At 34.4% G+C, this 23,997-nt stretch overlaps 1 protein-coding gene across 1 annotated transcript in view; it reads left to right on the forward strand.

Annotated features, from left to right (window-relative positions):
- NUP58 (nucleoporin 58) overlaps positions 1-23,335 on the forward strand; it is a 39,976-nt gene extending 16,641 nt beyond the window's left edge. The window contains exons 6-15 of the mRNA XM_047077947.1: positions 2,539-2,563; positions 3,665-3,730; positions 4,046-4,220; positions 7,066-7,145; positions 9,177-9,295; positions 9,723-9,805; positions 12,582-12,783; positions 18,174-18,272; positions 19,858-19,953; positions 21,196-23,335. Coding sequence (XP_046933903.1) covers positions 2,539-2,563; positions 3,665-3,730; positions 4,046-4,220; positions 7,066-7,145; positions 9,177-9,295; positions 9,723-9,805; positions 12,582-12,783; positions 18,174-18,272; positions 19,858-19,953; positions 21,196-21,365 — 1,115 coding nt within the window. The 3' untranslated portion in view covers positions 21,366-23,335. The remainder of the gene's footprint in view (positions 1-2,538; positions 2,564-3,664; positions 3,731-4,045; positions 4,221-7,065; positions 7,146-9,176; positions 9,296-9,722; positions 9,806-12,581; positions 12,784-18,173; positions 18,273-19,857; positions 19,954-21,195) is intronic.
- Positions 23,336-23,997: the final 662 nt, after the last annotated feature.

A 23,997-nucleotide genomic window follows, 5' to 3' on the forward strand; every position in this document is an offset into this window, starting at 1 on the left:
GCAAAGTTGTGTGAGGAGGCGCGGTATGGAGCTGGGCCTGGGGATGAGGATGATCTTAGCCCTTTTCTGAGGAACTGCTGGAAGACCAGCTACAGAACAGGACGATGAGATTCCAGAGGTCACCAAGGGCCTTGTGTGCCACGTTAAGGAGCTTTGGATTACACTGGGGACGGCTGAGACCTCGCAGGGCTGTGATGTGGGTGATGTGACCTGAGATACGTGTTTGAAGAAGATGGTTAGGAGAGCCACGTGGGAGATGGTGTGCAGGAAGGCAAGAGCAGACGCGGAGCTCTAGTAGGACGCTCTTAAAGCAGCCCGCGGGTATTAAGAGAGGCAAAGCTACACGCACTAGTCAGCGCGCCCAGAGTGAGCTAAAAGCAGGCCTAAGTTTTATATACACAAGTTTGTCTGTGTGTAAACTTTTGTAAATGTAATAAAAATGGAATGTCAGAGAGCAAAACAGTACTTGAGTCAATAAAGAAGTTGAACTATCTAGAAAAAAATTAAATCCCTACTTTATATTGCCGTGTCTCATCAAATTGGAGACACCCATCTGGAGAACGTGGGTACCAGGTTCAGAAATGTTAAACTGTGAAGGAGAGAAATCTTAGCATCTGTGCAATACAAAATATGGAAAAATAAACTAAGTTGGATTAAAGAGGTAAACAAAAGAAACCCCATGGACAAAGGAAGAAGGTAAATGACAAATTGGGACTAAAATGCTTCATTTCTAGATGCTTATATTTTCACATTTTAACATCTGAAACTGAGATATATCTTAAAAGTAGGATCTAATTTTAGAAATAGACACATGAAATACATGAGACAAAGAATTATATACTTAATGTTGAAATAGCTCTTAGAAGCAATAAGAAAAATACCTCAGAGATACCCAAATAACCTGAACAGACTGTTCACAAAAGGAGAAATATACTTGTTTAACATTTGAAATATTTTACTTAGTACTGTCAGAAATAGGAATTTGGATTATAAGGAAGTGGCATTTTCCACTTAAATACTAGCAGTGATTTTTTTAAAACATAAGTTCATTGTTGAGAGTGTGATGGGAAAATTACTTTTTTTTTAATGTTTATTTTTTATTTATTTTGAGAGAGAGAGAGCACGAGCAGGGTAGGGGCAGAGGGAGAGAGAGAGAGAATCCCAAGCAGGCTGTGCTCTGTCATCACGGAGCCCGACGTGGGGCTCGATTTCACAATCCATGAGATCATGACCTGAGCCAAAATCAAGAGTCAGACTCTTAACTGACTGAGCCACCCAGGCACCTTGGAAAAGCTACTCTTATTCATAGTACTTGGGAGGATAAATTGGAACAACTGTGTTAAAGGATCAGTTTGATAATATGTCAGGGGCCTTCCCTGAAATAATCTTTGACCTATAAATTCTTCTTTTTTGGAATACAAATAAAGTAGTGAACAAGTATTTATGGATAACTATATCGACTGTAGCAGCATTGTTTATGTAGTGAATGCTCATATGTTTAGAAGAGGGTTGGGCATAAAGGTTCTGATACAGCTACATCATCATATCCTATGGTCATTTAAAGTCACGTTAAGTGACATGGAAAACTTATGCTGAAAAAATGTGTTGAAATATTACTTCTAGTAATCCTGACTGCTTTTAAAAATGTGTAAGTACAGAAAAAGCCTGGAAGACGGACCACTGAGGTTCTTTGGTGGGATTCAGTTTTGTGTGTTCCTATATATTTTTTTAAATAAGCGGGTCTTGGGGTGCCTGGGTGGCTCAGTCGATTGGGCGTCCATCTTCGGCTGAGGTCATGATCTCGTGGTTTGTGAGTTCAAACCCTGTGTCGGGCCCTGTGCTGATAGCTTGGAGCCTGGAGCCTGCTTCAGATTCTGTGTCTCCCTCTCTCTCTGCCTCTCCCCTGCTCACCCTCTGTCTCTGTCTCTCAATAATAAATAAACGTTAAAAAAAATTTTAATAAGTGGGTCTTTATAGTGACAAATTTTGGAAGAGCAGAAAGTAAGTCACTGCATTTTGCTGAAGGAGCTTTTTTTACTTTTCTGCTTATATAGATACATGCTATTAATGATAACTACTAAGTAGGTGTAATTGAGAAAGTTGTTGCTATATCTGCACACATTAAAGACTTCATTTTTAAAAAAATTTGCTGCTTTTGTAAAATATTTAGAGATGATCAGGTCATCTGATATATTTTAATATTCTAATCTAAAAAAGTGTCAAGTAAAACTTTCAGGAGTTAAACTGCTAGGCCGGAATATTTTTCATGGAAGACAGTTGAAAGAGGAAGATTCGGCCCTTGAATGAGATAGATACAAATCAGCTATATAACTGTGTTTATATGTACACAAACATGTCTCCATAACGTGCTCTGTTTCAAGTTGGTGACACGTCATGGCCTCACATGCTGTTTAAGAGGCAGTCTAAGAAATGCTGAACAGTTTCTGTATATACCTTAGCTTGCATTAAATTGAAACTTCTATTTGGAAGACATTGTTGAATGACCTGTTTTTACATGAAGCTTCTTGAATTTTCTAGGTGATAAAACAGGAACAAGACCAGAGTAAGTTTACAGTCTAACTTTTAAAATATTTTAATTGAGTTTTATTTATTAAATAGTAGGCAAATGGTATAGTTGGAAGTAAATGAAACCATATAGGCATTTAGAAGAAAAATTCTTTGAATCAGTTTTTGTCAAAAATAAATAATAAACCTATGCTCTGGAAAGATTATGGGATGGTCAAATCTTCAAGTTTTAATCATTTGGAAAACTTATAACCAATTCTTTCTAGAACACTTTATGCCCAATTTTATATCTAAACATACCTTTTATATGTAAGTTACTACACCAGTACCATTTATTTTATGATGATGAAGAGGGAGAAGAGCCTCCATATACATCATATGTTCGAAGATCATTATTTTTACTACCACTTGTATTTTCTCACCTCCTTTTTACATTAAATAAAACACTTGTAAATAAATGATCAAGTTCATGCCTCTGAAACATCTTGTGTATATTTTAGCCCTATTACATAAATAGGAAGCTGAAAGAGACTGAGATTTGCCTAGAGGTTATAGCAAGCAGTTAGTAGCAAATCTGTGACTGAAATGTAACTGGTAATTACATTATGGCATGCCAAATTTCACTTATTCCTCTCCTCATTACACATGTATGATTTCCTTAAGCTATTCCTAGGTCTTATTTTATTGAAAAACAAATTGAAATTATAAAATAAAGTAAAATATTTGGAGCATCTCGTTTTGAGAAGTTTTGTAGACTCTTTAAAGAATTTTTTAATATTTTTTAACTGAATGAAATGACAGTCGTAGAATTTTTGAGCCGGGGGAACTTAGTTCAATATTTAATCTGTTGTATTTTCTAAATCTTTTTCTTAAACATTTAGTCAAATGCATTTATGTTTACTTATAATAGGTGCCAGTCTTTTTAGAAAAGATCTCTCTATGTCAGGTGAATTGTTAAAGTTACTTTAAAGGTCAAGAAATTTATAGTTGTTTATAAAGAGCTTTGAAATCATTCATGAAATGTATAAATGGGGAATATTTGCTTTATTTGCTTCTCTCTTAACATACTCTAGTGGAACTCAGCCGTCAGCTTTTTATTACCTCAATGGCTTTAATACATCTGTGGCATTTTTCTCAGGGATAGTAAAGCACTGAAGGATGAAAATCTACCTCCTGTCATCTGCCAGGATGTTGAAAATCTCCAGTAAGTGTGTCAAACATAATTCGATAAGTCATTTTGAAGAATGCTAGCATATATTTTAGGGGGAACATCTCTTTTTCTTAAACGTTTTAACTTGGGTAAAAATTTTAATGTTTTTAGAAACTACAGAGAAAGCAGAACAGGACTTACATTTTTGTTAACTGTCATTCTCAAAAAAGAATGTGAACTGTAGTTGAATTTTTAATATTTCCTTCTCAAAACACTAGGACTCTGGCCAGCCTGTTGTAAGGGTACTTTTTTTCTATAAGAAACCAAAGGTGTATTTTTTTTTCAATTTAGTTTTATGTATCTTTTTAGGAAATTTGTGAAGGAACAGAAACAGGTACAAGAAGAAATTAGTAGAATGTCTTCAAAAGCAATGCTTAAAGTACAAGAAGATATTAAAGCTCTGAAGCAGCTTCTGTCACTAGCTTCCAGTGGATTACAGAGAAACACTCTCAATATTGACAAGTTGAAAATAGAAACTGCTCAGGTAAATGAACTTACAGTCGTTTTACTGTAGGGTTTGGTTTTGCCATGTTTTTTTCAATGAAATCAGTCTTTTATAAAATCAGGATTTACTACATATAGCTTGTACAGTTTTAAATTGCTGTAATAATAATAGTTGCTAGTTTGTATCGCGTGCTTGCTGTGTATGAGGCAGTGTTTTTTTGTTTTTTAGTTTTTATTATTGAGAGAGAGAGAGAGAGAGAGCACGAGGAGGGGAGCGGCAGAGAGAGAGGGAGCGAGAGAATCCCTAGCAGGCTCTACACAGTGTGGAGCCTGATGCGGGGCTTGAACCCATGAACCATGAGATCATGATCTGAGCCAAAGTCAGATGCTTAACCAACGGAGCCACCCAGGTGCCCCATATGAGGCGGTTTTTTAAGCAATTAATTAGTCCGGTTTAGTTTTCATGACAGCTCTGTGAGGTAGGCACTCTTATCTTCCTTATATAAACAAGACAGTGGGCAGAGAGCTTTGTTAATAAATGGAAGAGCTTGGTTTCTGACCCCGGTAATCCAACTCTAGAGTTGATGCTCCTGACTAGTTTGCTTTCTAAGAGTGACCACTGGCTAAGTTGCTGCATTATACAAGCTAGACAGAAAAATGTTTTTTAAAAGTCTGTCAGTGATTAAATAAAAACTGTATCATGCTTTGTAAATATTAAATATATACAAAAATACATACTTTGTGTGTGTATATATATATATATATCGTTCTTATCTATTTTGGTGGGGAAGAATGATGGTAGATGATTTACTTTTATATTTTAAGTAAAAATATTAAAGTTGCTTATATGTCTTTTTTGTTTGAAATATGATCGACCTATAACACTACATTAGTTTCAGCTGTGCAACATAATGATTCAGTATTTATTTTTATTGCAAAATGGCCATAACAAATCTAGTTAACATCTACCACCATGCTTAGCTAAAAACCTTTCCCCCTTGAGATGAGAATTTTTAAGATCCACTCTCTTAGCAACTTGCAGATATAGAATACATTATTATTAACTGTAGTCACCATGCTGTACATTACATTCCCCGGTCTTATTTATTTTAAAATTAGAAATTTGTGTGTGCTTACCTTTAAGTCTTTAAGTCAACTATTGGAGAATACTTTCGTGATATTTTTAATGAAAATGTGTTACTAAAGTAGCTATTCTAAATTATGATGTTTAAAAGGAATTCAAAGCCTTTGTTGTCTGCTTTCAGATTTCCTGGTTGCCTACACACATTGGTTAAATACAAATAAAATATTCTCCCATGTTTCTTTCTCTTATTCCTCGTGTGTGTGTGTGTGTGTGTGTGTGTGTGTATGTATATACACATATATATATATATATGTATGTATATGTCATATCTAGGAGAAAATGTTATGCTTCTGGTGGAGAATGATTAGACTCTGATTAAACATTACATGAAGTCACAAATTTCATATGTGAAATGTATGAAACTGTATAAATTCTGTGGAAAAGTTCATTAACACAGTAATAGAGGAGGCAACTCAGAAAGAGGTGAATGCTATAATGGGATCCGTTGTGACTTTAGTACCAGATGATTCTATTCATAAATATTTGGAATACTTTTTATGTACTAGACTTGCTAATAGTCTTTCAGAGATAAAAACACAACCCGAAAGGCACTAAAAGACTAAAAGAGCAAATGAAATAATGAAAGTTTGGGTAGAATATAAAGGTGGCAAACGAAGAAGAGGATGAATCAAAGAAAGCTTCCTTAGGGCTAAAGTCCTCTAAGTTGGGTTTAGAAAATTTTGTAGGTGATATCAAAGAAATTTGATCTAAACTTACTTTATTTCTAATTTACGGCAGTTAGTGCTCTACCCACACTTCAGTGAATTATCTATTGAAAAAATATTCTGATTCCCTTAGTGAAGTAGTTCTCAATCTTTAACCCCAAACCCTTTTCTTCAAAGAAAGCCTTTTGGGGAAATAAAAGCAATTCTGAGGTGAGGAGCAGCGTTGTGGTTGGAAACACCAGAACCTTGTGGAAGCAAAGTCTTTTAAATACTTCATTTTGGGGGGTACATAACTCAAGAGTTTAAACAAGAAGTGTAGTTAAACTTCTTTTTGGGTAGGGTAGGTGCCAAATGCTTTGTTGCGGTTATATCATTGAGTCCGTGGAGTCAGTGAACATTTTTAAGGATCTGTTTTACCACTTCAGCAGAAGTGTTGGGATCAAAATACATATGATATACTAGCAAGAGTGAATTAAGTCAGTTCGGTACTATGTTCTAGGTACAAGGTATGACTGAGGCACAAAGGCCTCAAGAGGGCACTTTTAAAAAAATGTTTATTTATTTTGAGAGAAAGAGTGTGCATGTTTGCACGAGGAGGGGAGGGGCAGAAAGAGAGAGAATCCCAAGCAGGTTCTGCACGGTCAGCCCAGAGCTGGATGTGAGGCTTGATCTCATGGTTCATGAGATCATGACCTGAGCCAAAATCAAGAGTTGGATGTTTAACAGACTGAGCCACCTAGGTGCCCCTTAAAGATTTTTAAATAATAGCAGAGTCTTTTGCTGTGGGTGAATTAACTTCACAGATTGTATAGAAGTCCGTAGTTCTTAAAATACATAGCTCATTATAAATTTATCATAACCTTCATTAAAAGTATACTTTGGAAAGAGGTTTTGGCAACTTGTAAAACAGGTTAAATGTGACGTGTTCTCGGAGCATGAGAGTGGCATTGTTTGAAGTTTCAGTCCAGAGATCATTGGTATTTTTAACCTGGCTTTTAACTGGTTAATCTTTCTTTCTGTCTTTCTGTCTTTCTTTCTGTCTTTCTGTCTTTCTTTCCCTCCCTCTGATCTATTAGGAGTTAAAGAATGCTGAAATAGCTTTAAGAACCCAGAAAACACCACCTGGACTCCAACATGAAAACACAGCTCCCGCCGAGTAAGTTACTGGATTTTCTCACTTTAGGAAAGCAAAACAGTACAATATATAGGCCAAGAATTTGTAGTTTACTATGTAGCAAGCCTGGGTTAATAAGCACTTGACATGGATTTCTCCTTTTAATTCTCACAATAACCCTAAGAAGGCAGTTCATTATCTTCATTTTATCGAAGGGTAAGTGATGGCTAAGATCTGAGCTTTTAACCAGTGTTATGCAGTTATACTTTATTTGTATGTTATGGTCTTTTCCACTGTATTAAATATTGCAGGTAGTAGATATTTTTACCAACAAGGACTTTTTAATTTAAATATAATTTTATGATAATCCCTTTCTTAAACAGGGCATTCTAGAAGTAGTTTAACCCTTGTTTCATAGCTTTATTCACCCAGGTAATAAATCATCAGAAAGAGCAGTTAGAAAATGTAGATGAGTTAAAATAAAAAACATCCACCTGCAATCTTCTCACCCAGGAGGTGTGTCTGTCTAGTTGCCGAGTGATATCTATCTTGTTTCTTTATATTCTTTCATGTTGCTAGAGCTAATGATAGCTAATATTTATCAGATGCTTACCATAGGCCAAGCAGTGCACTTAGCACTTGACGTACTTTATCTCATTTTCCACAAAACCTCTACAGCTGTCACTATCCCAGTCTTTGAGATGAGGGGCCCGAGGCATGAGGAGTGGTGGAGGTCTGACTCCTAGTTTCTCACCCCTTTTTTCTTTTAACTTTTGATGGTGACATAATTTCAGACTTAGAGAAGAGTTCAAGAAGGAAACAAAGAATTCCCATGTATCTTTTATCGAGATTCCTTATATGTTAATATTTTTACTATGTTTGTTTTGTTCCCTGCTCTCTCTAATATATATACATATTTTCCCCCTGAACAGTTTGAGTTCTTTGCAGACAGATGCCCATCATGCTAAAGTACTTCAGTGTGTATTGCTTAAACGTAAGAACATTCTGTTACATAACCACAGTTCAGTGATCAAAATCAGGACATGTTAACAAGGACAGTGATACTCTGATTATCTTATTCAGATTAGCATGGGCTGTGTTCCTCACTGGACTTCTAGTAGTTTATCCTTCTTATTCTTCATGCTGCCATCAGAGCTGGTTTTGAAATGGGGTGAATTGTATCATTTTCCATTGCAAAAAGCTTTCGTAGTTGCCCATTTCTTACAGAATTACATACAGAACGCTTTGTATACTATTCAAGGTCCCTTTTATTTATCTGGCATTCTTTGGTTAAATTTAGCAGCATAGTAGCAGTAATTACATGCTTTCCGTAGACACTATAGTGTTTTCAGATTATAAATATAAGAACTGTAAGTACTTGTAAAATCTGGTTGACAGTTGCACTTTTTAAAAAAACTTTTTTGAACTTATTTAGACTTACAGAAAATTTCCAAAAATGATAGTACAGAGAATTTCCTTATATCCCTTACCTTTCTTCCCTTAATGTTAAAATACTGTGTAACCACAGTATAATTATCAAGAATAGGAAATTAACATAGGTGTGGTGTTACTAATCAAGCAACAACTTATTTGAATTTTACTGACTTTTCCACTAATGTGCATTTTTTTCTTCCAGTATCCTGTTTTCCACTAATGTACTTTTTCTATTCCAGGTTCCCATTCACTTCTCATTCATTCATTTCTCCTTCATCTCTCCCAGTCTGTAACAGTTATTCAGTCTTTGTCTTTCATAACGTTGATACTTTTAAAGCATAGAAAGTTATTTTGTAGATTGTCTCTTAATTGGGATATTTCATGATTGGAGTAATCTATGATGGAGTAATCTATTACTCCAATCATGATTGGAGTAATTTCATGATCTATTTTTGATACCTTGATAACTCACAAGTTTTGGTTCTGGTTTCAGTAATATCTATGCCATATCCTTATGTCCTCAGACTAAGTCGAAGGCCCTACTTAAATGGGGGCATATATTTATTTACTGGTTATTTTAATGCAAAGAAAATAGCATTTTTAACACTTTGATCTGACTTTGTAAATGTTTTTGTATAGCTACTTCAGAATCTTGGTTCAGCAGTTTGAGGTACAGCTTCAGCAGTACAGACAGCAGATTGAAGAGCTAGAAAACCATCTTGCCACACAAGCAAATAACTCACATATAACCCCTCAAGGTAACATGCTTTCTGTGGTGATTTTTTTTTTTTTTTTGATAGCACTGTTTTTTAGTAAGAGAGAGAGGTTAAGGTGTTGTCACATAATATTCTACATAACTGCTAGTAGTTGTCTTGAGCTGCTATACAATTTCCTTAAGGCTTCTATTAGATATTTATTCTCCATAAATAGAAAATGCTTTATTATGAACTGTTATTATGCTGACCAAGGCAGAAGTTTCAGGGCCTTCTCCCCTCCCCCTGATGACTGATTCAGACACCCGGCTCTCAGTCAACTCGCTGTGCTCTCTTCTCTCAGTCATGGAAATATTGATGTGGTCTTGTGCCTCCTACACTTTTAGTACCAAAAACTGCACTCAAGTCATAGAAAAATAATACTGATTATGTTACACGTATATTTGTGTGATAATATAACTTTCTTTTATAGATTTGTCAATGGCTATGCAGAAAATTTATCAAACATTTGTAGCTTTAGCTGCACAACTTCAGTCTATTCATGAGAATGTAAAGGTAAGTTTTCATTACCAGTTCACGTATGTATATCTAGACCCAAGTGAAGTATTCATTTGCGGAGCAGAAGCATTCATGCTAATTATAGGAATAATTAAAATTACATATAAGTGAAGAAGACTAAAACTAAAACAATCCACAATCATGCTCAGATACAATCACAGATAATATCTATTGTTTTTTCAAAAAGATCCAAGTGTTCTATGCAATCAGCTATCTTAACTTTTTTCAGTAGTATATTGTAAACAATTTTCTGCGTTGATATACATATTTCTTCAATATCATTTTTAGTAGTTACATAGGATTTCAGTATATATATATATATATATTTATATATATATATATATATATATGCGTAGTTTCCTTAACCCATCCTATTTGTTGGACAGTTAGGTTGTTTCCATGTCTTTAAACTAGTAGCAGCACTACAGAAAAGAAACATTCTTAGTAGCAAAAATATTTTGTGCTGCTTTAATTTTACATAGGTCTTATTTTTTTTTTTTAATTTTATTTTTAATGTTTATTTGAGAGAGAGAGAGAGAGAAACAGAGACAGTGTTAGCAGGGGGAAGGGCTGAGAAAGAGGGAGACAAAGAATCTGAAACAGGCTCCAGGCTCCGAGCTGTCAGCACAGAGCCCAATGTGGGGTTCAAACCCACGAACTGCAAGATCATGACCTGAGCCAAAGTTGGATGCTTAACCAACTGAGCTACCCAGGCGCCCCATAAATTATACCAGTTTTGAAATGAGCATGCTTTGGAGCTTTTGCTTTAATATATTTAAAATTCTAAACCAGATTTTTAAAATAGTTTTAAAGGAGGAATTTTTATTGAATTTTCTTGAAATTAGTTTATTAAAGTACTAAAGATGATTCTCTGTTGGTACTTTGAAGTCTGTGTTGTACAGTTTTTTTTTTCCTTAATTTTTATTATGAAAGTTTTCAAATAGACACACAAAAAGAAGGGCACTGTTGTAATGAATGCCAGGTACCCACTCTCCACTTCACCCATTATCAGGATCCTGCCTTGCTTTGTCAGTTTCCCACCCAGGGATGCTTTTTCCCCCTGGAACATTTTAAAGCAAATTCCAGACATGTCATTTGTAAGTATACATGCTTTTTCAATGGCAGTTTCTCCTCTCTGGTATTACTGGTATTATTTCTTTTTCTTTCTTTCTTTTCTTCCTTTTTTCTTTCTTTCTTTCTTTCTTTCTTTCTTTCTTTCTTTCTTTCTTTCTTTCTTTCTTTCTTTCTCTCTCTCTCTCTCTCTCTCTCTTTCTCTCTCTCTCTTTCTTTTTTTCTTTCTTTCCTTTTGTTTTTTAGTAATGTACATTGTAATATACATTCCCAGGAACCAAAGAATGTTCCATGATCAGATTTGCCATTTATTTTCAGTTGCATTTAGTGACCAAAGTATAATTTCTAGCTTCATTTACTTACAGAAATCTCACAGGAGGTCGGTTTTTAATTTTTGTTCCTTTTGTATTGTTTTTCATGAGATAATCTGCTGAAGCAGGTTTAAACTACCTGAGCCAGCCAGGCCCCAAGGACATTAACAAAACTGGACATTTTATCAATTAACTATATAAATCAAGGCTGATAGCTGTTCTTTTTTTCTTTTCTCTCCTTAAACCAATTGTCTTTCAAGTCTCTAAGGCAGGTGATTATTTTCCAGTATCTGAAGCAGAACAAATTGATGGACTACTAATGCCAAACATTGTATGGCTATATTCATATAATTACACAGAGAGAAGAGGATGGATTAGGGGGAGATCACTTCTAATAAAACTCATTCTTCTGACATCACATACTCTACTTCTGACTGCATTTTCCCCAGTTTTCAGTTCTTGGCAGGCCTGCTTCAGTACATTAAAGAGGTAGGAAAGTCTGGAACCAGAACATCAAATACTGACATCCACACAAAAGGGGATGATAACTTTTAAATACTATAAATAGCAGTAAGATTGCTAAGTGTTCTACCTGTTACGACCAAAAAGACATTACTGCTGAGAATGGTAGGAAATCTGAAAATCCTATATCTTTTTAAAAAGTTGTTTAAAACTGATCAAAATTTGATTAAACCCTTAGTGAAAGTATCTAATAATTCTAATGTGAGTTAATGGCCTTAAAGCAGATGCTGCATTGGGTGAACGAGCCCTCTTGATGTACGTGGTAATTTTTCTTTCTTACTCTGAAATTATAAACTCACTCCCCCTCCTCGTTTGGTTATGCAAGCTCAACATGAGTCATTCTCATGGTAAAATAGTCAAACAATATTGATAAAGTGAAAACCCTTTTTAAACCCTCCAAGCTGTCTCTGCTGAAGTCACTTATTTTAACACGTGTCACCCAGGCCTTTTAAAGAAGGCATTTAGCACATACATATGTAGTACATGTTTTCAGCTTTTTGCATCTAAAAGTTATCAAGAGGTTGGATGTTGGAGGGGGCAGCAATCGTGAAAAACTAGAATATTGAAAATGGAATTTTAGATGTTACTAGCTAACTCGTTTTAAAGAGGCCTCATGGAGCCAGAATGTTTTAGGCAGTTTATTGTAAAGACATGACAAAATTAGGGAAGAAAATACTCAAGAGAGCGTTAGAGCTTGCATGCATCACTTCGCATTCCATGCATTAATAGCACTTTGATTTACCCTTTAGGGGGAATGTATAGCACTGGCAATGTCTTTGATCTTCTTATTTCCTACTTAGATTATTCCCGTATTACCAGATTCAACACAGAACTTGATTGATTAACCTTTTCTTTTTTCTTTCCCTTAGGTGCTAAAAGAACAGTACCTTGGCTACAGGAAAATGTTCTTGGGAGATGCTGTAGATGTGTTCGAAGCCAGGCGAGCAGAAGCCAAGAAGTGGCAGAACGCACCCAGAGTTACTACTGGACCCACCCCTTTCAGCAACATGCCAAACGCGGCAGCCGTTGCCATGGCTGCAACTCTTACACAGCAGCAACAGCCTGCTACAGGTCTGAATGCATTCAAGTTATAGCTTCTTACTGTTAAAATGCAGAACATTTGTGTGCATTTTTATAAGTCTTCCTTTTGTGTTAGCACTGAAAAATTTCTATGAGTAGCTATTCCAGTATAATCTAAAAATTATGATGGACACAATTATAAACATATACCTGATAAAAAATGCAGGGTAGTCTTAGCAATAATTATTCATCAGTTAGATACTGAATATTGTGAATTACTTAATGTTATTTGCTGTATTGCTATAAATACCCTTTAGAACATGGTGTTTCACTACCGAATTACATTTAAGAATAACACGTTCTAAAATCGTGATTGTATCATTTATTGTTTTCAAGTCAAAGCTAATTCAGCCATTATTGCATTTCTCATATATGATACTGATAGATGGTGCATTCTTGTTTCCTCATACATAGTGATTACAGAGTACCCACATTTAGGATGAAGTACATTTTTATGACTGAAGGTGTGTTGAAGATCAGTTGGTTGTTTTTATGTATAATGACTAGAAACAGTACAGGTTCTTTTAACCAAATTTGGACGAAAGTACATGCTAGAATTATTTGTACCTTTTCAGAATGAACAGAACAGTAGCAGGAGCAGGAAAAAGATGTTTTGAGATGCTCTGGATTGCACATTAAGAAGTATGAACTGGGAAAGCTGGGCAGATGATGAAAAAATTGGTGAGATACTAGAAAGCAGATAATTTGAGTCCTTAGTTTAATTCCACTTCTGACAAAAGAAACATTTTTTGTGGTCTAGTTCTGCAGTGTGGAGTTTGGTCCTGTGTCTTTGGGAGATTGTTATCTTTACTCCTACAGTCTCCTTTTTGTCAGGCTTGAAGTATGACAGAGAAAATACAGTCTTAATGGATATTGATTTTTTTCTATTCATTCAGAAATTTTTGAGTAATGCTTATTATTATCCTATAGCATGTGTCTTTCTGAGAGTTCCATATAGTCCAAGAGTAAATTACAAAAAGTAAAAAAAAAAAAAAAAAACACGAAAAAAACAGACCTATCTAGATTGCATTCAGGCTGCCTCTACTAGGGAAACGTTCTCTGGTTTTCACTATTGGCGGTTTAAAAATTGTTCTTCACATTTGGAGATGACAGAATCGACTTACCATCAGCGAATGGCTGGTGATTGGTTTATGCCAAATCCTCCACATTCCGTGGCTGGACCCATGTGAATAGTGGCTCATAGTGGCGCTATCTACTAGTTCTCTAGCTGGCTGGAGTGTAGGATTCCGTTCTCGAGTTATGGAGGAAAAAAGTCATTATGGAACTGATTCCTATACTGACTTGATAGTCGTACTGATTCAGTATAGGAATCAGGCCCATAATTATGATTAGCAGTCTCATGATTATTTAACCAGCTAATCAAGCCAACATAGTACCAACTTACCTTTCAGAGCCAATATTAATCCTAAAAAAGATCAGATAAGCATGGGTTTTGGTTAAGTGTCCTTTAAAACATAAGGGATTTCCATTTTAATAAATAAAATAAAAACGTCAGTTATTTAAAATGTCACGGGATAAGTGAATTTTATATTCTGTGGTATACAGCTAAATTTGAAGCAAAACCACTTGTCAGGGTTGTTACATTTTGTGTTTTGGGGTTTTTTTTGTTTTTGTTTTTGTTTTTTAATTCCTTTATGTAGACAGTCTTGAGAGGTTTGTAGGTTTTCACTCATACATTTTATGCTCATGGACATATGAAGATGTATGTTCATTCTACAAATATGAGTGCCTACTATGTGCTAGGCTCCGAGGGTACAAAGGTAAACAATGAGCTGAGTATGGTGTTCGCTCTCCGTGGTGATGGAGAATGTTGGCTTAATTTAGAGGAATCATCTTGCGGAGCCTTTGCTCATTTAATTTCCTCTGTGACTTTTGCCAGGCTTCAGGGCAGCTGCGGCCCCCTGCAGTTGTGAAGCCTGTATGAGGGCTTCCCCGTTTACATTTTGAGTTGTGTGATTTTTAGAACTGAGAAGTTTAAAACAGTAGTAATAAAAATTTTGCTTTATGTCTTCTGTTTCTTGAAGGCCTTCCCAGCTCCATATAGTGCATTCCTTTATGCGTCTTGTAGTCAGAATGTTCGTTATTTCAGTCCTGTCACCACTGCAGCGAGATGGATGAGGTCTCCTAGATACAGACCGATTTGATGAGTTACAGCCTGTTGAGAAATATTGTGCTTTGTATTCACTCGGTGACTTAATCTTTATGTCCTGTCACTTTGAGGATATCTTTTGCTTTTTAAGTGCAAATAATTTTAAAGACCATCTAGATTCAGTTAGGTAAGGCTTGTGTGCTGTTTTTATATATCACTGTTGATGTGTGCAAGATTTGAATTGTCAGGGGTTTTGCTTTTAGTTGCATATGGATTCTTCATTAATATAAAAAATGCAGACAGGTTTCTTAGGCTGCCACCTTCTGAAGGTGGTTTCTCTTGGAGGTGGAGGTATGGGTTTAAGTGACTTCTTAACTTTGGTGTTTTTAAGTGAAAAAAATATAATAGGTCTTAGGCCTGCGTGATTTATGGTTATTGTTTCTGAAGGCTGAAGAAAACTGACGAAAACCAGCGGGCTAATTATGTGTGAAATAAGCATCAGTACATGGATAAATTACACATAAGTAGATCTTGAGTACACTTGTCCATCAGTGCTTTTGAAGCCTCTTAAAAAGCTTAAGACATTTTACATTAGGATTACCAATATAATTTTAACCTAGCATAGATTGTTCTAAGCTAACGTACTGGGATTAAGTTTTGCTGTTGTGTTTTGACACTTTTAAAGAAGTTCTTGATGTTTACATAAGAAGACTATTCTCATGTGACTTAGCTGCTATTTTTAAGGAGAGCTGAGACATTTTGTTAGAGTTCCTAATTTCTAGCTTTTAGTGTAGGTTTGGACATTTAAGATGTAGTGTTAAATAGGAAACGTTAAGTATTTCATTTTAGTTTCTTGTAGTTTTCTGGTTTTGTTGTGTTTAACAACCAAAGGAACATTCCCCGTTAAATCAGTAAGTAAAATTTTTCAAATTGGGGGAAAAGGCATTTTTTGTTTTTAAGAAAAATTATTTTTAAAATATGACCTAGGAATAATCATACTAATTACATTAGATATTTTGAGTAATTATTGAAAATTATTAAAAAATTTTAGCACTTTAGTCCTTTTCCTGTGAATGCAGTTTTACTTTTAAGAAAGTAGAATTTATTCTGGAAAATATGAATTACAGTGCTGAACTTGATTTTGTTGTGTGTGAATATGTTATCCGGTAACTTTTGTAAAATGTTACTCTACGTGAAGATTTCACTTTGGGCAATTATTGGGATATATTACTACTAACTTGGTTTTATTTATGGAACTAAGCCTCTCATTGAATGACTATTCAGATTTTGAAACAGATTTCTTGAATTGTTTACGTGACTTTTGCCTGAAGGATTTAGATTCTGCTTTCTAATAGTGAAACTAATTTATATGGTGGCCAGAGTGTAATATATGCTAATACTTTGGCGTGGGAGATATTTATCATGTTTTTAATATTAAAAAATGTTATACATTTGCCTACTAGTTTTATAAATGATGTTGCCTTCAGAATTTGTGTGAAGGTACAAAACTCAAAGTATCATGTACCTGTTGTGCAATGGAAAGTCTTGTCGTTGTCAGAGTTCTTGATTACCTATATTCTGAATATTGATGATTAGGGTTACTCTTAAAAACAGACCCACACACAACAAAAAGCATGTTATTTGAGTAACTCTTAACGACTTGTAGGGTTGAGGGCTGTGGTGTGCGTTGTTCTTTAGGGCCTTCCACCAGCAGTGCCTCCTATAAACATGTGACACTTAAGTCTCTCAGTGTTAAAGAAACTGGACGTGTGTTTTCTACGTATTATTTTTGTTAGAAATAAGAAAGTAATATGCTTAGTTTCTTTTTCCTATAGTAACATTTTACAAAAGAGCTGCTAGGCAGGTATTTTATTCTCAAATTGATCTCAAACTGGATGTAAAAATTTAAATCCTTTTTTAATTTATTTTTTAATAGTAGTATAAGAACTCTGGCTGCTATTAGTTCTTACTTTTTGTTTTCTGGGTAGAAGCTATTTGAAAAGTCCAGTTTCTGTCCTAGGGTAGCAAAATATAGTTCCTCGGTTTTCTTTTTCTTTTTCTTTTTCTTTTTTTTTAATGCTTTGTAATTGTACACTACCTTTTGAATATACAAACCTCATTCTTCATTGAACAACTTGAAGGCTTTGATTTTTTTTGAAGAGTTTAAATTTCAATCTGTATATTACTTTGGCAGTTCCCTCAACTTTGAGATGCACTGATCACTGTGCTTGAAAAAGACAAGACTGAAGATTGTACTATGAGATTTATTGAATAATTTTCATAAATTATTTATCAAATGAGAGATTTTTAGATTTTTGTATTCTGCTTAGTTAAAGAAAAAGTAGTTAAAAAAAAGAGAGGCTAGTAAGTTTGATGCTATTCTTGCCAAACAGACTCAGACAAAATCTTTAATGAATGGGAAAAGGATGACTAATAATTGTTCTGCATCTGAGTACATTTTCCAAAATGTTGGAAAGAAACTTCTGAATTGAAATCTTGAATGTATTGAATCTGTCAAGGTACACAGCGGTGCCTTTGTAAATGTTCATTATCTTATTTAATCAGGTGATAAGTGGTGTAATGTAGCAGAGCTTAATAATAGACTCAATTATCACTTTTTGTGAACAAGTTGGAATTGTCATGTTACTGTGTAATTGATTTGCTTTAAAATGAACAATAAATTTAATGAAATAAAACATTGTCTTGTTTTTTATCTACTTATTGTATATATCATTTATATTTCATATAAAAAATGCCTAGTTTTTTGGGTACTTACTCTTATGAAGTAACATGATAGTTTTGCCACGTTAGCGTCAGTCTCTGATCAGTTGAGACTTGACTCTAACGATGAGGAGCTTGTTTTAAAAAAAAAAGTAAAAACCTTTTACTGATTACACCAACTAATTTTATCAGAAAACAAGTGGGGAGATCTAAAATCATTTTAGAAAGAAAACCAAAAGAACTATAATTTACAATACATTAAAGATTTCAAATTATTTAGTAGGTTAAAATAACATCTTTCGATGTGCTAAGCCTCTTTTAATTGTCTAGTGTGAACAAGTTACTTAAAAACTTTTTTTTTGGTTAGGTAAATCAGGCTGGGGAGATACCTGAAAACTGGCTTTTAGCAAATAGAATTTGTTAAAATTAATCACTGTTTATTTTAAAAATAATTTCATAAAGAAATTTTAATCTTGAAAGAGTAAGGCAAATTTGTTTTTTTTCCCCCCCATTTTTTTTTTTTCTTTTCTTTTTTTTTTTTTTATACCAGGGCCACAGCCATCTCTGGGAGTTAGTTTTGGAACACCATTCGGCTCAGGTATTGGCACTGGCTTGCAGTCAAGTGGCTTAGGTTCTTCAAACCTTGGAGGTACACTTTAACTTTTCTAATATTGCCTTGGACTATTATACATTTGAATTGATACTAGTCTGTAAAAAATTTCTAAGAGGGTCTGCTATTTTGGTAGTTAAGGTTCCATCTGACAAAAACAGCTCTCCAAACATAATCAGTGCTTTTTAGTATTAGAATTAGAACTTAAATCATTTCATCTTCAGTGAATAGTAAATAAAAAAAGAATAGTAAAGTTAATTGGTAGGGATGTTCATATTTTCAAAGCAATATGCTAAAATATGAACTTGCAAATTACTTAGTTTTAATAAATTTAACTTAAAAAACCAGTAGTCTTAATCACATCATTTTAGAGTCCAAACTGCTTCTGGACATCTAATCATTATCTTCTTTTTCTGTAAATGAACACTTTAGATGAGAAAATAATTTTATTGTAAATTGGACAGTTCAGCTTCCGTCTTTTGCTAAGCATTTTTGGCATAGCTGCCTTTATGCATACTTGTATACATAACAATTAATAGTTTTATAAGTTAACTCTAGTAAGGTAAGTCTTCTGCCAATCATCATGCTACATATAAACGTATTCACAGTTCTGTGGTATGGGTATTTGACAGTAGAATGTATTTTGACAAGCATATTGTCATATAACGAATATATTATTTCCACTAAAATATATCATCGTAAGAGTGGAAGTCTGTGAGCAATCAAGGTTACCTAATATAGTAAACTCTATTGGAATTACTGGAATTATAGTAGACAGCATATTTCCTATAATCTATAATTCAGTTTGCCATCATATTTCTTAGCGTCATAGGCTATAATACTGTCTCAGACTCCTTATTTTAGATAGACTATTGCAGAGTAGCCTAAGAAGAATTTGAATTTTATTTTTAGATCACTTGACTTTGAGGAGAACGGAAACAAGTCTTTAAGTACTTAGCAGAATCTCTTCTTGAACTTCAGATGACGAAAAATATTTTTTTATTTAAATCATGACTAGTACTATTAAGAAAGAAAAATGATCTCCCACTCGAAATTTCTCAATTGTCAAATCGGCTGGTATGTGGCAGGAGCCTGTGTTGCTGAGTAGATTTAATGTGATTAACTGTTTTGTAATTATGCAGTTTTTCAATGGTGAAGGTTCTTAAGTGAAAAGGTTTTGGTAAAAAGAGTAAAAGTTGTCTTATGGTACTTGGTGTTTAAATTCTTGTGCATGTCACGCTTACTTATGAATTTAGTTTTTTTTTTCCCAAAATGAAATATCCCTAAGTAGATGTGTTTATATCTGTTTGACCTAACACCATATTTCAGTGGTCACTAAAATTTCTAGTCAATCTGGGAGAGAAAATATGAATACGATCTTGTTCTTTATAGCTTGTTCTGTATAAAAATTACTGATGGGTCTTAAACTTAGTCTCAATAGATCAAAATGTTCATTTCAGAATTAATCTGATTCTTCAGAAGTCTGATGCACAAGAGTAAATAGCAGGTTTGTGTAATAGCACTGTGTTTATTAGACCTCTGATAATTTTAGGTTTTACTTGTCAGTAACCTTTAATCTCTGTTTTACGTACCATTGTATATTTCTCTATTACCCTTTCACTAGGATTTGGAGCTAGCTCTGGTTTTGGATGCAGCACCACAGGGGCCTCCACATTTGGATTTGGAACAACAAATAAACCCTCAGGAAGTCTTAGTGCAGGTTTGTGTGTTTTTGGCCTGAATTTCAGGCAAATTTAAAGATGCAAATTATGTAATTTAAAAGTATAATGATTGTTATTTCCAGTAGCCAGAAGCAATCCCTGATTCAGTTTCTACCCCCCACAATGAAGCATGTAAGCCTAACTAATCATACAGTTTTATCTCTCTTGGAAACTAAAAGTCAGGTTTGTGAAATATCTCTAACAAGACTTATTAGTTTGAGATAATAAGTAATTATATCCTCTTTTAACTAAGTAGAGATTCTTTTGAACCCAAAGACTAGTTTTATGGTTAAACAAGTCTCTTCATTATTACAAAAATGGTCCCATTGTTGTGAAAGCTTTGACCCAGTGTTTGTTTGTTTAGGAGAATGATTTCTCTCCCAAAGAGATGTTCTTTAGTTGCAAGTCCCTTTGGTTTTAAAAGTCCCACTCTTATAATGGATGATTAATTGGGTTCTTTGTTCATTTTTGAAATAGGTATGTAATCTTTTGACTCCTCTAGTAGAAAATTCCAAATTTCTTCTCCATTTTCTCTATATTTGTAAATAATGGCTTCATTTATAATGTTTAGGGATAAGTAGCATGTCTAAAATAATGACACAATACTTACTGTGTTTAAATTGAGGGAATTTTAAGGCAACTTCATTTAATATTAAGTGGTATTTAAAATCAACAGTTCCCAAAGAGTAAGATAATAGAATTCAGTGATACGGGGATTATAATCTAAATAGGGTACTATTAATAAAGTAGGCAGTGATAGCATTTGATCTTAGTTACGCAAGGGTTCCTATAAAATCAGAACAGTGGATGCTACTCTTTGGGGTGTTCATTGTCCTGAAAATCATGGGTTGAGGCCTTCTTGGAGGACTTAGGATTACAGGAGTGGGTCCATCTTCTACATGTTGACAATATGTTTCTGGAGCGGCTGAGAAGGAAGGCAGCATGGCATATCTAATTAACAGGAAAGTATCCGGCAGCTTGAAGTTTTCTAGAGTTCAGTTATTTGTGCTAAGGTTTCTCTTGGCTTGGGTCACTAAACTTAGGTCTCTAAAGGTGCCTCTTAGTTGTTAGCTAAATTATTTTCCTATAAAATTCCATGTTACAAATTTAGTGTTCTAATATATTGGCTATTTTCATAAATATATATTCTTTTAGCTAGCAATTTACCTCTTGTCCCCATTCTTTATATTTGTTTTTGTGTTTTAACTTCTGATGTGAATATTTTCTTCCCTAAACATAAGGCTTTGGCAGCTCAAGTACATCTGGGTTTAACTTCAGCAATCCTGGCATCACGGCATCAGCTGGTTTGACATTTGGGGTGTCCAATCCTGCCTCTGCAGGTTTTGGAACAGGAGGACAACTCCTTCAGTTGAAGAAACCTCCAGCTGGAAACAAAAGAGGAAAAAGATAAACATATGGGTTGATGTGGTTGCGAGAATTCATAGCAGCGTCGTTCATTCTATGAGTCTATTTTTCTAAAATTGATGCAGTAATTAAATTGCATCCCAGGAGATTTATAAAGTTTTGATATTTTTCCCTACTCTGGAATCTGAACTGTGTTCTTGTTTGCCATGGTAAACATCTTTTTTTCTTGTGAATTTGAAACCCAGTTGTGTATTTTTCGTTATTTTTTGATGGTCAGTGTAAGCAATGTTCTGATTACATCACTAAGTAAAGCCTATTTAACCTAGTGTCATAGCAATGTTTTTGTTGATAAGGTTTACATGATGTGAATATATGCACATTTGTTTCTTATACAGATGGTATGAACTCTTAAGTCCTACACTAGAATCAGTTTGTTCCTTGATAAAGGCCTTTTGAACTACACTGCAGGGCATCTTGTGAATATGTATGTAAATATATACAGAATAATACACACAGTTGTGTGTTCACATAAAATATATATTTACAGACCTACAACTTTTGCCTCAGACTTGTTCCCCTTTTCTAAGGGTATTCTATTTTTCACCTTTTAAGCTTCAAAGCCTCAGTGCTTGTAGAGTGATGAGCTAGAGGTACCAGGTCATTGCAGTTATTTAATTTACTTACAGACTTAATGAAATGGTTACTGGTGTAAATATTTGACCCCCCAGTCTTTTCCATAGCAGCTGCTCTGAATGAGGAGTGCTGTAAGAATCATCCAACAGATTTTAACGACTTTTATTATCCCATACACCCTCACATTTGCCTGTATGAGATGTTTTCTCATATCTGAGATGAAGCTTCAAGAGCATATTTGAACTCCAGACTGATGTCTAGGGGCAAAGAGCTATTAAGCCAAATTGATTCTATGCAGGTGAAGGATGCACTATTACTTTAGTGGAAACTTTTGTAGCGATTCCAGTACAGAGTTCTTTCTTATAGGGCTATTGATCTTGACACCAAATGGAGTGGTTTATCAGCCTCTTAATGTCTTAAGTAAGTGCTTAATTTGGAATAGAGAAACAATATATTTTAAGAAGAAAGTATTCTTTGTAGCAACTATAAACTACCCCATTTTAACAGTGAACAGAGCTCCAGGTAAAAACACATAAGGCATGTCAGATTGCATCTGTGTAATATTTGTCTATATTAGTATTAGTGACATCGAGTGGGTGAAAAAGAAGGCCCTTGGAAAGAGAACTGCCTTAGCTATGATTTCACACAGAAACCATTAAGTAGACCTACTTTATCTTTCAAGTACAGTTTTCAAATGGGATGTGAACATGGAATTTCATTGAAAATAGTATAATTTTTTATATAGAAGGTTTTGTACATAATGTGCATCAAGTGAATATTTTCAGAATCATTTTCACCAAGGCACCTTTTTTTCTAAAATAGGTATTACACACACACACACACACACACACACACACACACACACACACATATATTTTTAGTATAATGTTAGTTGGGTTTGATTACTAAAGTGTTGTTAAATCTGTTTTATTTATCCGCATATAGCAGTGATTGGCTTTTTGGAATTGAAACTTTTGCGCCTTGATGCATTAAAATAAGGAAAATGCTTTGTTTTGGAACACTGAAGTTTTTATTTTTGCATTCTTCTCTAAAACTGCAATCCCCAGATCCAGATTTTGGGGAAGGGTAGGAAAACGTGGGATTTTTGTGTTTTGAATTACTGTCAGAATTAAATACCCAAATATAGCAAGCTTTTTTTTTTTTTTAAAGGACATTGCATTGTGCTGCAAAAATCTGAATATTTATATTTCTTAATTTTGTTCTTTATATCTTATACATTTTAATATGTTGAGCCACTGGAAATTTGTAACAAATCAATTTGTGATAGGAGTTTAATGTGTTGTCATTGTCTCCAATGTCTTCACTCTGTCCTGAGCGTATCATTATGTAAACAATAAAATTTATTGTGTCAGTTGCTTTGAATCTTTATAGGTGTCAGTAGTTGTTCTAAATATGTAATTTTCTTATTATTGCTCTTTTATTCTCTGTGATTGGTTTTTAGGGTTTTGTTTTTACCAATTTATATATCTTGCTTTTTAGAAAAATTGTAGAGTGAACACAAGATAGAAGGATATTGGGTAAAATGTGAAAGTCCCCTTCAGCTTCCAGGGACTGATCCCACTTTCTTCCCCTGAGTATCTTTTCTTCATATTTCGGTGTGTATTCTTTCGAACCCTTTAAAAAATGGCCTTTTTCAACATATGCATATAAATATTTCCTCTCTCTAGTTTTCTCACATTTATCATTCTCTTAGGTCCTTCTTTTTGTAACAAATGGGTTAAAGAAGTCTGTGTACTTTCTGATTTGTCTTCTTTCTCCTTTAACCATAGATCATCAACATTTTTCCATGTCAGTGCATGTAATTTACTTTTTATGTACCGTCCCGTGACATGGATGTACAATGAATTGTTTAAAGTATTTTCTGTGGTTGGGCAATTAGGTTCTTTCCAGTATTTCTGTTTTACAGAAGAAGCTGTATGTGGCTCTTATGTTTAATGTTTCTTTGGGATTGATCCTTGAAGAGGAATTGCTGAAAATGCATATAAATTGTATTTTTTAATGCCAGATTGCCTCCCCAAACTGCT

The sequence above is a fragment of the Lynx rufus genome, unplaced genomic scaffold (genome assembly GCF_022079265.1).
Source record: "Lynx rufus isolate CCGP_SWC_20201006 ecotype Redwood Valley unplaced genomic scaffold, mLynRuf1.p SCAF_1, whole genome shotgun sequence".
In the NCBI taxonomy this organism is placed as follows: domain Eukaryota; kingdom Metazoa; phylum Chordata; class Mammalia; order Carnivora; family Felidae; genus Lynx; species Lynx rufus.